General features: G+C 37.2%; 1 protein-coding gene across 1 annotated transcript in view; it reads right to left on the bottom strand.

Annotated features, from left to right (window-relative positions):
* The window catches only part of LOC107565742 (E3 ubiquitin-protein ligase UBR5-like), a 109,026-nt gene that overhangs the window by 16,038 nt on the left and 79,360 nt on the right, over positions 1 to 13,628 (bottom strand). Inside the window, exons 37-46 of the mRNA XM_016251011.1 lie at positions 8,732 to 9,000; positions 8,079 to 8,290; positions 7,145 to 7,378; positions 5,596 to 5,669; positions 5,241 to 5,413; positions 5,029 to 5,142; positions 3,252 to 3,469; positions 3,052 to 3,172; positions 1,941 to 2,286; positions 1,666 to 1,753 (exon numbers count right to left, since the gene is read on the bottom strand). Of these exons, the coding sequence (XP_016106497.1) occupies positions 1,666 to 1,753; positions 1,941 to 2,286; positions 3,052 to 3,172; positions 3,252 to 3,469; positions 5,029 to 5,142; positions 5,241 to 5,413; positions 5,596 to 5,669; positions 7,145 to 7,378; positions 8,079 to 8,290; positions 8,732 to 9,000 (1,849 nt within the window). The remainder of the gene's footprint in view (positions 1 to 1,665; positions 1,754 to 1,940; positions 2,287 to 3,051; positions 3,173 to 3,251; positions 3,470 to 5,028; positions 5,143 to 5,240; positions 5,414 to 5,595; positions 5,670 to 7,144; positions 7,379 to 8,078; positions 8,291 to 8,731; positions 9,001 to 13,628) is intronic.

Here is a 13,628-nt window from a genome sequence, read left to right as displayed (position 1 = left end):
TCAGCGTGCTGTATTCAGGTCAGGTGACAAGGCTACTTTCACTTTTGGCGCTTTTCCACTGCGTGGTACGACTCGGCTCAGTATGGCACGCCATGGTTCGGATCGGCTCGGTTTGCGTTTCCACTGCAGTTCAGTACCGCTTTAGAGTGGGCGGGTGAACCGTACTGAGCCGTGCCGTACCATGCAGTGGAAAAGCGCCATTTGAAAAGACGTGCTAGCTGAGAGGAGTTTAGTCAAAGCTGACAAAAAGTGATTGAGGATGGATAATTTCGACGAACTTGATAAACCTGTGATATCCGCTTCAGTGCAAAAAAGGAAAATAAAAGCTGAAATGTTTTTACGGAAGCTTGCAAAAGCAGCACGTTACAATAATGAGGGAAACACTCTGTGTATTGCGTGTAATCACATCCATACAGTTTATGATCACAACAACAACAACGTTTGTCAGGCATCTACATTGTCATCTGAGGAGATTACAAAGATTAAACTTTTTTTAGTTTTTTAAACTCTAAAACATGAAATGTGCAGTTATCTGCTTTTGCTATAAAACTAACTTTTAATATGTAAAAAAAAAAAAACATACTTTCAATGAACTTTAATTTATTAAATTACCTGTATTTGTTTAAGTTATTATTACTTAAGCAAAACAACCCAACTGCAGTTTGGTTGATATTACTTGGAATGCGCAATTTAAAAAAATGTGATTTCTGAAAAAAATAAAATATATCAGTTATCGTTTTTTTGCAAACGAACTCTTCATATATTGTATATATTTTAAAAAAATCCCCCCAAATTAATAATATAGCTTTAAAAAAACATTTTGCCAGAAAACACATGAATATATAATTTTTAAAAATAGTTAAATAGTAAAAAGAAATTTTTTTTTTTTAATTAAATATTAAAAAAAAAAAACATACTTTCAATGAACTTTAATTTATTAAATTACCTGTATTTGTTTAAGTTATTATTACTTAAGCAAAACAACCCAACTGCAGTTTGGTTGATATTACTTGGAATGCGCAATTTAAAAAAATGTGATTTCTGAAAAAAATAAAATATATCAGTTATCGTTTTTTTGCAAACGAACTCTTCATATATTGTATATATTTAAAAAAAATCCCCCCAAATTAATAATATTGCTTTAAAAAAACATTTTGCCAGAAAACACATGAATATATAATTTTTAAAAATAGTTAAATAGTAAAAAGAATTTTTTTTTTTTATTAAATATTATTTTTTTTAATATAAAAATAATTTTAAAAAATGGAATAAAATTAAAAAAAAAAAAAAACATACAATTAATGATATTGCATAAATGTATTTTGCCAGAAAATACATGAATATATTATAAAATATTCTTTTATTTTAAATAATTATTAAATAATGGTATTTTAAAACATTTCCTTGAAATTAACATTGCTTTAGTTTATTTTGCCAGGAAATACATGAATATATCATGAAAGATAATCTTAAAATAAAAATAAATAAATAAATAAACAAAAATAATAATAATAAAACATTTTTAAAAATGGTATTTTTAAAAATATATATATTTTGCCAGAAAATACATGAATATATCAGATATATTATAGATTATGATAGATTCATACATTTTAAATAAGTATTAAATAATAATTTCAAACAATGGTGCTTAAAAAAAGCCACCTGTCACGGTCTCGTCTGGATGCAGCTCTCAGTCCTCCGCTCCTCCTCTCACGCTCTCGGTCTCGGTTCCTCAGCCGCTGCATAAGATCTGCAAAGACACAGAAAACATGAGCATCACTTTCAGACAAAAATTATCCTGGAAAAATATAAAAACTATTTAGGAATTAGAATTTTTAGAAGATGAAAAAACATCAAATTATGATTTAAAAAATTATTAAAAAACCCCCCAGCAAAATAGCAAAAAGAGCTAAAAATAAAAAGAAATGGTCACATACTGCTAGCCTGCATTCCCTTGCTAACACTCTGTACGCAGTCCAGATTGGGCAGCTTGTCATTGGAGAGGAAGGCCTGTGCGATTGCCGTGTAAAAGCTCCGTGCCACTCCGCTGCCCTCTCCAGGTTCATCCTTGAAAGTCACTTTCACGCGGTGCACCGCCATAGGTGTAGTGGTGCAGCGGCGGCCGAAGTGAGCGTTGATCTGGCGCATGGTCTGCTGGATGAGCTGCTCTCGGTCGCGATCCACCTCCAGGGCCAGATCACGTGACTGCAGGTTTCTCAGCTTCTCCATCTCACGCCGGAACTTGGACTCCTTCACCTCGAAACCACCCAGTTCGGTCAGGATCTGCACCGTTCAGAGTAGAGGTTTATCACTCGTAGTGCAACGGATCACAAAACTCACGGTTCGGATCATACTATGTGTTCCGAGTCATGGATCAGATCATTTTTCAGATCAGCAAAAAAATTAAATAAAAAAGTTTGCTTTTCATTTATTAATAAAAGCGTACTTTAAGTACTTCTATACTCAGCAGAAACTATTAGCTTAACTAATAAAGATAGTGATAAAACGAGAACAATTACACAAACTACAAGCATAGATGAATACAACAAAGTTACAAAAGAAGTCAGTAATAGTAGTATTCAGGTGCAGAAATGTAATAATTAAGTGTAAAACAACACAATGCTTAATACAGATTAATTTTTGTTAAAGCGGTGGTGTTTGATTAGCAGAGAGAAACAGGTGTTTATAGGCTGCTGTCTCTTTAAGACCAAATGCACAGACCTAATACTGACACACATCCGGCTTCTTTCTGAGCCGTTTACATTCACTTAAGACATTACCAACTGTGTTTACCAGAATACTTGCAAGCAAGTCCGATTCGACTTCTCTTTCAATGGTCTGAAACTGCTTAAATGTGTAAATTGGCAAGACAAAACGCATGCAAATGATAACCTTTCACTCTATGAGTTAATCTGTGAATCACATGCGTGTCGAACTGTGGGGGGCATGGTCTGTACGGATCATCTACGATCCCTATTTATCACTGGAAATAAAATGCAGATAAAGTGCTTACTCTCAAAAGAAACTGCAAAAATGAGCTGTACTCACAGATCCCGGTTCTGCTCCCACGTCTTCCATGAAGACACGGCCGAACAGCTCCAGAGAAAGCCGCCAGCGGCCCAGCAGCATGTCGTGAGAGATCACCATCCCCATAAAGCTACAGTGTGGACTGGAGCACACAAACAAGAAATGTCACTAACAAAGTCATTCGCAGCTGTTTTATTGAATCTGTGAGTGTGTGGACTTACATAAATGTGGGAAGCGGCGGGCCGTCGCTCTCTGTCAAACCAATCTCTGCGAGAAGGCTGCTCTTTAACTGGGCCGCCAGATCGTGAGGCGAAGGGCCTGGTTTGGATGCATCCATATCCTGCTGCGCAGCCGGCTGCCCCTCACCACCCCTCTGCCGAGACTCCATACTCATCACGTTCTTCATGTTCGCCGAATACGACATCTTTGTGGGTAGAATCTGGGATGAGAATTACCCGCAGTAAAATATTGTAAAAAATAGTGTTTTATTGCTCACTGTTGTTGAGAACTGCCCAAAGAAGCATTTCTGACTGCACTGAGAACTTACTTTTATATAAAGATTTATTTAAAACAAAATAATAAAAATAACTACTTTTATTTAAAATAAAACTTTAAAAAAAAAATTATTAAAAAAGAATAAAAACAAAACTAAAATAAATTAAATTGAATAAGATAAAACTGAAATGAAAATAAAATTAAAACTAAGAACAACTAAAACCCAATTAAGAGTAATGCAAAAAAATTAATTAACAAAAAATATAATAATAAAAACTGATTATATCAAATATTGAAAATTATAACTAAAAAATACTAAGTAAACAACAAATATATATGTTTTTTGCTTTTTTTTTTTTTTTTTTATAAAGGTGAACTTAGCTTGCGATGGCACTTAAAATTATTATTTGTCTGACAAAATGTATCCCAAAAAAATTAATTAACTACATTAGCTTGAACATGTATTTTTTACATTTACTTAAAATCACTACCCTCTGGCCCTCTTCGTGCAGGTCAAAAGTGACCGAAGCAGTGTGTGTCTGTCTCTCTGTGTGTGTGTGTAAAAGAAACTCTTTTGGATTTAATTTATTCAATAAAATCTGTCTTACTCTGATGCGGTCTTACCAGTTCATTTGTGTGTGTGTGTGAGAGAGAGAGAGAGAGAGAGAGAGAGAGGGAGAGAGAGAGAGAGAGAGAGAGAGAGGGGAGAGGGGAGAGAGAGAGAGAGAGAGAAAGACCTTTGTTGTTGTTTTTTCCATTTATTGATTTTATTTCACATTCTCACAATGTGCTCTGTTGCAGTCTTACCAGTTAATCTCGGTGTGTGTGTGTGAGAGAGAGAGAGAGAGAGCCCCTTTTGTATTTTTTCCATTTATTGATTGGTGTCTATTTTGCACTCCTGATATTCTAGGAGAAAGAGAGAGAGAGAGAGAGAGGAGAGAGAGGAGAGAGAGAGAGAGAGAGAGAAAGACCTTTGTTGTTGTTTTTTCCATTTATTGATTTTATTTCACATTCTCACAATGTGCTCTGTTGCAGTCTTACCAGTTAATCTCGGTGTGTGTGTGTGAGAGAGAGAGAGAGAGAGCCCCTTTTGTATTTTTTCCATTTATTGATTGGTGTCTATTTTGCACTCCTGATATTCTAGTCACCCCTTGATTTCTGCACACTTTTTTTCTGACCAGTGGCTGATTTGTAGTTTGTACCACCAAAAGATTCACTGAGTTTTCACATTTTTTTCGTATTTCCCATTCATTTCCTATGTCGGTAATTTTTGACCGTGAAGAAGTCAAGTGTGACTTTTTTTTTTTTGACTCTTTAACATATCCGAATCATGTCCATGATTTTTTTTTGTGTGTTCATATTGCTAATGTGACAAAAGTCACAAAGCGTCATCTCATTCCGATGAAGCTAAGATTTAAAAAAAATTCAAAATATAAACTTTTTCGAAGAGGGCCAGAGGATTAAAAATGAAAAAGGCACCAAAAATATGTAAGCTATGTTAACCTGCAAGCAATTCATGTCCACAGTCAGATCCGTCAGGCCTTTACTGGCCATGTACGAAGACGAATACAGACCCTGACTTGGTCGTCCAAACAAGTCCTCTTTTCTGGCATTGGGCTGTGAGATGAAGACAAACAGCAGTGTTAAAGAGATTCAACCATCTGGAATAACCTCTAATAGAGGACATGACAGCGCAGGTAAAGGGTATCTCTGACCTGCAGGAGATGCGGCTGGTCAGCCAGAGGAATGGCCTCGGCGAGGGGCACATCGAAAGGGTTGGGAGGGATGCATCCCAGGAAGGTCATTGAGTCAGAGCGGCGGAAAAACGGATGGTGTTGTCCAGTCTCAGCAGGGACCGACTCTTCGTCCTTGTCCTGCAGGGTGGAGCCTGTGGAGTCCAGAACAACAAAGCGTTTTGATTGGACAGCAGGAAAGCAGCTCTGCAAACTGCAGACACCAGAGCCATGCTGCTATGCGTCACCATCTGAACCTGTGAGTTTCACTTCAGCTTGTGAGGCTCGTGCACAGTGTGTAACTGAAACGACTCTTAAAACAAATAAAAATACTCACTCTGATTGGTGTCCTCATCGTTCTCGTGCTCAGAGTCCTCATTGTCCAGGCCGAGCTCCAGCAGCTCACGATTCCTGAAATAAGAAGAAAAAAAGTATTTAGCAATCTCACAACAGAGATAAAAAGACAGCTCTGGGCAATAATTGCTATTTTAGTATCACTGAGATACTCAGTTTTTATTGTTTTTATTTTTATAAAATAGAAAATAAATATTAAATGAAAAGAAAACACTACTAAAATTACTAAAACGGAAATAAAATCAAAGCTAGAGAAAAACTTTTTTCAAAAGCACAAAAATAAAACAAACAAAAATTCTTAAAATAAAAGCAAATTCAAAATATTTAAAATACAATAATATTTGGGATGCACGATATTGGATTTTTACCGATATCCGATAATTTTCAACTCATTTTGGCAGATAGCCGATGCCGATATATAAATATTTTTAATTTTGGTTAGTTTTAATCAAGAACTTATTTGTTAGAATTAAATAAACAATAATAAAGTTATTTTATAATGACAGTATATTGATTAATTTAATTAATTTATGCATTTAGCAGACGCTTTTATCCAAAGAGACTTAGTGCATACATTTTTTACCAGTATGTGTGTTCCCTGGGAATCGAACCCACGACCATTTGTGCTGCTAACGCAATGCTCTACCACTGAGCCACAGAAACCTTGAAGATTGGAAAACAATTGCAAATGATGCTTCCCCCCCGAAAGACGCAGTGGTAACCATAACATTTTATTTTATGATTTAACATTTGTAAATGGTCTAAAGCAAAAGAGTTGTAAAAATTCTGAAAATCTTTTAGAGCTTATCATTTGTTTAAAAAATAACATTACATATTAATGAATAAATCAGTATATATTTTTTTGTTCATGTAAGCTATTATTTCTGACCTTTAAATCAAAACATACTCATGATTTTATGGCATCAATTACTGCTTTATTTAATCAGAAACACAGTCTAAATATTATTTGTGTATTTTACTTTCATTTTATTAGAAGTAGGCCAACAGCGCCCCCTACGGAATTAAAACTCCTTACTAAGCGGGCTTTAGGACCCGGGGGAGGCTGCCGCTGCACGTGCTATTACTGTTTACTCTATCATACACCGAATGCATCATTCTGTACGTGCTTTCTCAGTTTAAATGCAGCAATCCAAAACAGTGAATCTAATCACTATTCAGGCAAAACTTTGCTTCAAGAATGAGTCACACTGCTGACGTGATCTAATCGCTAGCACACCCTGAGCACATGTGAGTTAATGTATTCCTCTTATCGGCAAGACATATCGGTATACTTTTTCACCGATGTCAATATTTACATTTAAAGCCATTATCGGTCAATTCCGATATTGGCCCGATAATCTCGTGCATCCCTAAATAATATTAAAATATATTCAATATTATATATAAAATAAACTAAAATATCGCTGACAAATATAAACAAAAAGGTTTAAAAAAATCTTTAAGACATTAACTATCCACACTAAAGGTAACCACTAAAATCATGCTTTTAAGTGCTAATATGTTCAGTTTACCTCTTCCTGTCAATCTGAGTGGTGTCGAGTGTTGTCTGCAGATTCATGGCTTTAATCCAGTAGATGAGGGCCTGGAAGACGTACGCCACATGTTTGAGCGAACACACATCCAGCACAGGCAAAACGTCCGAATGCTCATCATTATGGGAACGCATCAAAGACAGAGCGTAGTTCAGGAAGTCTCCTCGAGCCGACATCATCCCCTGACGAGCCGTCAAAAGTGTTGCGGCGCGTCTGGAACACAGAGAATGAAATTATTTTATAACAGTAGAGTGCTGCAGGAATGACGTGTTTTTGTAGGCCAAAACCCGAAAAAGAGTTAGCTTCTTAGCACTTCCAGTTAAATCGTCCTAAAGTCATTGGGATTTTTTGAATGGGTTTTTGGTTAAAAGCCTGAAATAAGATCTGTGGTGAACACAATCTCAAGATATTACACATTTTATTCAACAACAAAATACTTCACACAAAAATAAAAATCCTAAATAAAGCAAAATAAAAAAGAAATCTAAAAAAAAAAACTTTAATAAAAAAGGAATAACAAAAAACTGAAACTAAATAAAACTAAAACAAAAATTAAACCAAATAAGACAAAAAAAGTGAAAACTAAAAATAAACCAAATAAAGCTGAAACTTAAAAAATTAACTAAAAATTTAAATAAAAAAAGAATTTTTTTTTTTCAATGTCTGCGGGTGTTAAGTGGCTAAATGGCACTATAGAGGTTGTCAAGGACATTAAATGTGTTAATTGGTTCATTTGTAAAGTTTATCATGAACAAAACATGCAAGAATCAAACTCAAGAGTTTATTTTCTGCAATATTCCAACAGCCAATGGAAAATTCCTAATGGGTTTTTGTTGAGGGAACCACAGAAATTAGAAAATGGAGGGGGGAATTTTAATCAATAATTTGAACTGCTCGTGCTCGGGGATCTTACCTTCGACCTTCAAGGGTGCGGAGACTGGCCTCCTCTCGCGCAGTCATGCGCTCCCTGCGGCCTGTGTGCTGTGAAGCGTGCAGTGGGTGGCTCGGGTGACCAGGATCCCCGGCTGATGACAAAGCGGAGCCGTAACGCAGCTGCGCTTCAGTGGAATCCATGATGGACACCATCCAGTTCCAGGTGGGGATTAACTTATCCTCCACAAAGTTCTGCAAAACCGACACCAGAGGTCACTGAATTTTCCATCATTTACGATTTTTTTTTTTAGAAAAATCTAAAGGATGTCCGTCTCTTTGACATTACACTGAGGGTGATCTATTGTAATTTATAACTGTAATTACCACCCCTGTCCAGTTGGTGGCGAGAGCGCTCCAGTGTGGCAACAGAGCGCGGGATCAGCAGCTCCAGAATTGATCAGCATTGATCTCTGACTCTCTCTCTCTGTGTGTCTGTGTCTGTGTGTGTGTGTGCATTAATTAAAGCAGCGCATTAATATGGAACAGTGATTAAACTGACTTGGAACTACCTGTGCATTAAACTGTTTTAATGCATACCTGCCAGCCAATCAGAATCCAGTATTTAGACAGACCAAGGTATAATTTGCATTTATTACAGTCTGATTCTGTTTGGGTAAAGACCAAACTGCTCACCTGCAGATTGACGGCGTCCTGATAGGTGAGTTTGACGGCAGCGGGGTACTGCGAGTAGACCAGGTGGTTGTATTTGGGTATGAGGCTCATGAGGTCGGAGATCTGCCGGATGACGATGCTGTAGGCTCGAGCCAGGCTGCTGGCAGATGTCAGGTAGCTGCTGGAGTTACTGGCCTCCAGGGCTGCGGCAGCGGCGGCTGCGCTCGTGCTGATGGCGCTGCTCCGTCGCAGGTTTGAAGGATCGATGTAGATGAGGCCCGTGGAGCTCGCTGGAGGAGACATCACAATTATTGCCACTGATAATATTTTCCAGAATAGAAGTTCTGTTTTTATCAACTGAAGCATGCTGTAAATTATGGTGCATTCAAGTCCACCTGGGAAGTTTTGTATTTATGAGTTTTGAAGGTGGCAATGTACCTTTTCAACAAAAAAAATCGGTAAAATTTTAAGTCAAAGAAAGAAAGAAAGGAAGTGAAAAAAATATCAGTGTCACCACTGTCAATGTTAACTAAAACTACCTTAAATTAACTTTTCTTAAAATAATATAAAACTGAACAAATAAAATATGGCAATTAAAATTTTTGGGTGAACTATCCCTTTAAATTTAAGATGAAGTACTAAATTACAAAAACTAAAAATATTAAAATTACAAGTAAAAAAAAAAAAAAAAAAAAAAAAAAAAAAAAAAAAAACTTACTAAAATGAAAAAAACTGAAAATACACAAACACTTTATCATATGACATAATACTAAAATAACACTGTAAAACATCAAAAGGATGAAAACTAGACTTCTTTAATCACTTTGGTTGGAGCTAGGGGTGGGCGATATGGGAAAAATATTTCACGATTTAAAAACATTTTTTTTTAGAAATATCATGATTCACAATTTGATCTTTTTACTTTCATTTTAGACATAACCAACTGAGTCTATATGTAAACCTTGTGTGTTTTGACAGTATTAGCGCTAAAGATAACTTAGTTCAGTAATCAGGCGCCGTTTGACAGGCTTTTTAGTGCGCGCGCTTCGGGTGTACATGCTCAGAAAAGGCGCACGTCAGACCAGTGCGTGAATGAAATGTTTAACCGGCAATGCTTTAAAGCACATGCAAATAATGTACTTTTGGGATTGCAAATAAGTGCAGTGTCCTGTGAGAGTAACTCTACCGCTGAGTTAACACTAAATGTATGTGGTGTTGTACAGTATATTGAGACTGAGGCGCCAGAACTGTAACTGATAGAATATGCGCTGCAGGATGATACTACGATATTTCTTCAAAAGCAGATCATTGAGACATTTTTATTGTCCACAATCAAAAATAGTCATATCGCACACCCAGGGCTCCAGACTAACATTTGAGAGCAGTGGCGCCAGCGCCACTAAGTTCTATAGATGGTGGCGCCAGGAGCAGATTTGGTAGCTCTGGGGGTGGTGTGCGGGAGTATTAAAATATAGATAATTTAATCATAAAATTACTATTGTTTTGCATTAATAAGTGCATAATAAGTGCATATTTCTACCACAACACCATGGTTACAGCCAGCGTTACCCAGAGCCTTGAGAAAGTGTGAGAAAACGGCTCTGGCGTTACCGCTTCTGGTTTCCTGACGCATGTCAGCGCTGTTTATAACAGAGATTTCTGTGCAGAATTTGAATGATCCTCACTAGATCACGCAGCAACCTTATCATTGTGCGGCGAATTGAAATGCTTCTCACTGGATCTCGCAGCACTGTTGCATCTGTGCAGTAATAGAGTCGCGAAATCAACTGCGCAGCTGAAACGTAGCGCGGTTTAGTTTCGCTTTCGTTTGCCGTTTCTCAAATATAACAGAAATGGCAGCGCTTATGAGGTGGACAACGCAGTGGTCACGCCAGTGCAACCGCTCTCAAAAAATTAGTCACACCGGCAGGAAAAATGGTCGCTAAATTCACGAAAAATTCAGTAAGATTTTTTAACTCTACTTCTACAATATAATATATGAATGAATGCACATCAGGTGTGTTTTTATTTTTTTATTCAATTTACTAATATAACTAACTATTATAAATAAAACGGTATATATCCTGTCATAATTGTACAGAACGATCATATTCTGTACATGCAACTTAGCTAGACTTATAGTAAAAAAAAAAAAAAAAAATTCAATCAAATTCACCATCAATACAGAAGCTGTATTTACTACATCCACCATGTTTTCTCACTGACTCGCCACCAACTCGAAAGTTTCCCACTTGTAAAAGCTACTTTGTGGTGGCGTTCATGTGCCTTCAACTCATAAAAACAATCTTTCTGACATGATTTATATTCCAAAGCGACAATACAATGCAATTATCATCAAGCATGCAAAACGTGTGGAAAAAGCACACGCATTTGGATTTATGCTGAATGAGAGGTAATTTGTTTGTATAAAGTGTTTCCCCACATGCCAGCAGTTTTAGTTTAATTGAAAATAAATTCACTTAGGTTGAGAGTATTTTATAATAAATAATGTCTGTATCGAATGCCTCTATAATTTATGTTTGTTTTATATGAATTTGTTTTGTGAATATCATTAAATTTAAATGTTTTGTTGTGGAGTGAGGGCAACTAAAATGCATGGTCAGTGTTTATAACGTTTGTGAGCGTTTGATTCTATTTACCGGAATTTTACATAATTTCTGAATGCAATCTTAAAATGTTGGCATGTACACTAGAGCCGCGTTTCCACCGAAATTACCCAGTGCTTTTTCCCCCCAGACCTGTTGCTTTCTGCGTTTCCATCGCGGTCTAAAGTACCGTGAAGATTAGGCAAATAGTCTGGTGACGTAGGTCTGCGCGTGTTTCTCAATACAAAGTACGCAAATTTCTGACTTATATCCTCGGTAGTTCGGCCTTTGCGAGTTCGACTCAGGAGTGTGATCTCCCGTGGACGGGACGATGAAAGTCCGGTAATTCTGCAAACAGCAGCGTACTTGATAACATCAGTCAGCTCGCCTTGGCTACTGCAATTTTACTCACTGTATATTTAAAATAAGACGAAATATGATATCAAATACCACTGCCTCCTTTCGTTTTCATTTAAACATTAATAGCCGCAGAAATGTAGTTCAGGGAAATGTGTAGGCATATAGCCTACATTACAAAACAAAATAATATATCAAACAGTATTGCCTCTTTTAATTTTAATTTTAACATTAATAGATTAATTAAATAAAGACCAAAGATTACCTGTTAGATTTACCCAAAACAAATTATATTTTATGTTTAACCACTTAAGAGACATCAGAGCCAGCGGCAAATGTCAGAAGGACTAGCCGAGTCGAGGCTGCTCTAGTCTGGAAACATGAGCACTGAGTCAGCTGATCGTCTCCGAAATCGGCAAAACACATTTTTAAATAGGCACTGTCTTTATAAATAAACCGCAGATTTGAGTTTTAAACAACTACATTCACGCCTGAAATACTTTTAAAACTACATTTCATGACACAATAACAGTAATATTTTGAAAATTATCCGAATTAAATGGTGGTTGAAATCACAATGCTGCGTGAACTCAACCAATCAGCATGTTTAGCACCCAAGTCCTGCCCCAGAAAGTTCCGGACCTTTGAAAAAGTACTACCTCGCGAGCAGGGACTTTCTGAGGAGCAGTTTTTTTACCCGGAACTTTATTTAGATCCTGGTTCCTGCGGCGGAAACACACCGAGTACCGGCCCAAAGTCCCTAGTTCCTGGGTAAAGTACCAGCAGTGAAAACGAGGCTTAACGACTTATCTGTGGGGTTTTTTTTCTTTCAACAATGCAATTTTGAGCTGGTGTGACTAGGTCTGGGCAAAAAAATTTATTTTTCGATTAATTGTTTTTTTAAATGACGTCGATTCGATATCAATTCTGAAAAGCCGCGAACCGATCTTTTCCGGTATTTATTTCAGCAAACATTTAACACAAGATCTGATTAATGTGAATCTTATCATTTGTCTTCTCCACTAGATGTCACCCTCTTATTTACCTTACCTTGCACGATGTTACAACAGAAAGCCTGTCATTCAATTCAGTGCTTATAGCGGTGATACTGTTAACAAGAACAAAGCAATATGCGTGATATGCCATGCTCAGGTGAAATGCTATAGTAATACTACAAATCTGCAGAAGCATTTGACACTAGGGCTGTGCAATTAATCGAAATCGAATCGAAATCGTGATTTGAGACGTTGCGATTTCCTAATTGCAAAGCCTGCGATATGGAAGCGATATTACTCTGTTCCAGAGCATATGCATGACTGCCAGCCTTGAGTTGCAGTCTTACTAACCAATAGAGTGAGCGCACCTCCGTTCTCCCCAATCAGCACTGTTCTAGCCAACTGCGTAAACACCCACCATTTAAAAAAAAAAAAAAAAAAAGCGTGAGAGAGACAGAGTGGGATTATGGCGTCTACTGGGTAAAATCGATAGTTAGGCAAATTAAAACTAAAGAAAAACGTATGCAACTTAAGCTTCGAAATGGCAGACAATGAACAAAAAAGGTAATCTGCAAGAGCTGCGTCACAGCGCATATCAAAAGCTCCCGTATCGGTTCTGTTTTCAGTACTGGAGAATAAAAGATACATTCTTAGATGTTTTTGTTAGTACGTGAACGTTATCTTACACATTTTATCTCCCCAACAGATTAATTTGAAATAAGTTTATAATGCATGTTGGCTATTCCCAATTCAGAAGAGCGCACACACAGCCTGTGTCTGTGAATGCTTCTCATACTCGCTCCTCTCTGCCCCACGCTGCGCGAATCCCGCGTCACGGACGAGCCGTTCATGCTTGCCACACTCACGCAACCTCTCTCGTAATGCTCGTTTATACTCGCACCCGGCTCCGCACCGCAAGTCTCCACGAGCGCATCTGGCAGTATGGATGAGGCTTGACGC

Source organism: Sinocyclocheilus grahami, unplaced genomic scaffold (genome assembly GCF_001515645.1).
Source record: "Sinocyclocheilus grahami isolate Dianchi unplaced genomic scaffold, SAMN03320097.WGS_v1.1 scaffold1024.1, whole genome shotgun sequence".
NCBI classification, from domain to species: domain Eukaryota; kingdom Metazoa; phylum Chordata; class Actinopteri; order Cypriniformes; family Cyprinidae; genus Sinocyclocheilus; species Sinocyclocheilus grahami.
Note: the sequence above shows the minus strand (reverse complement) of the source record. Positions and strands in the feature narration are given on the sequence as shown.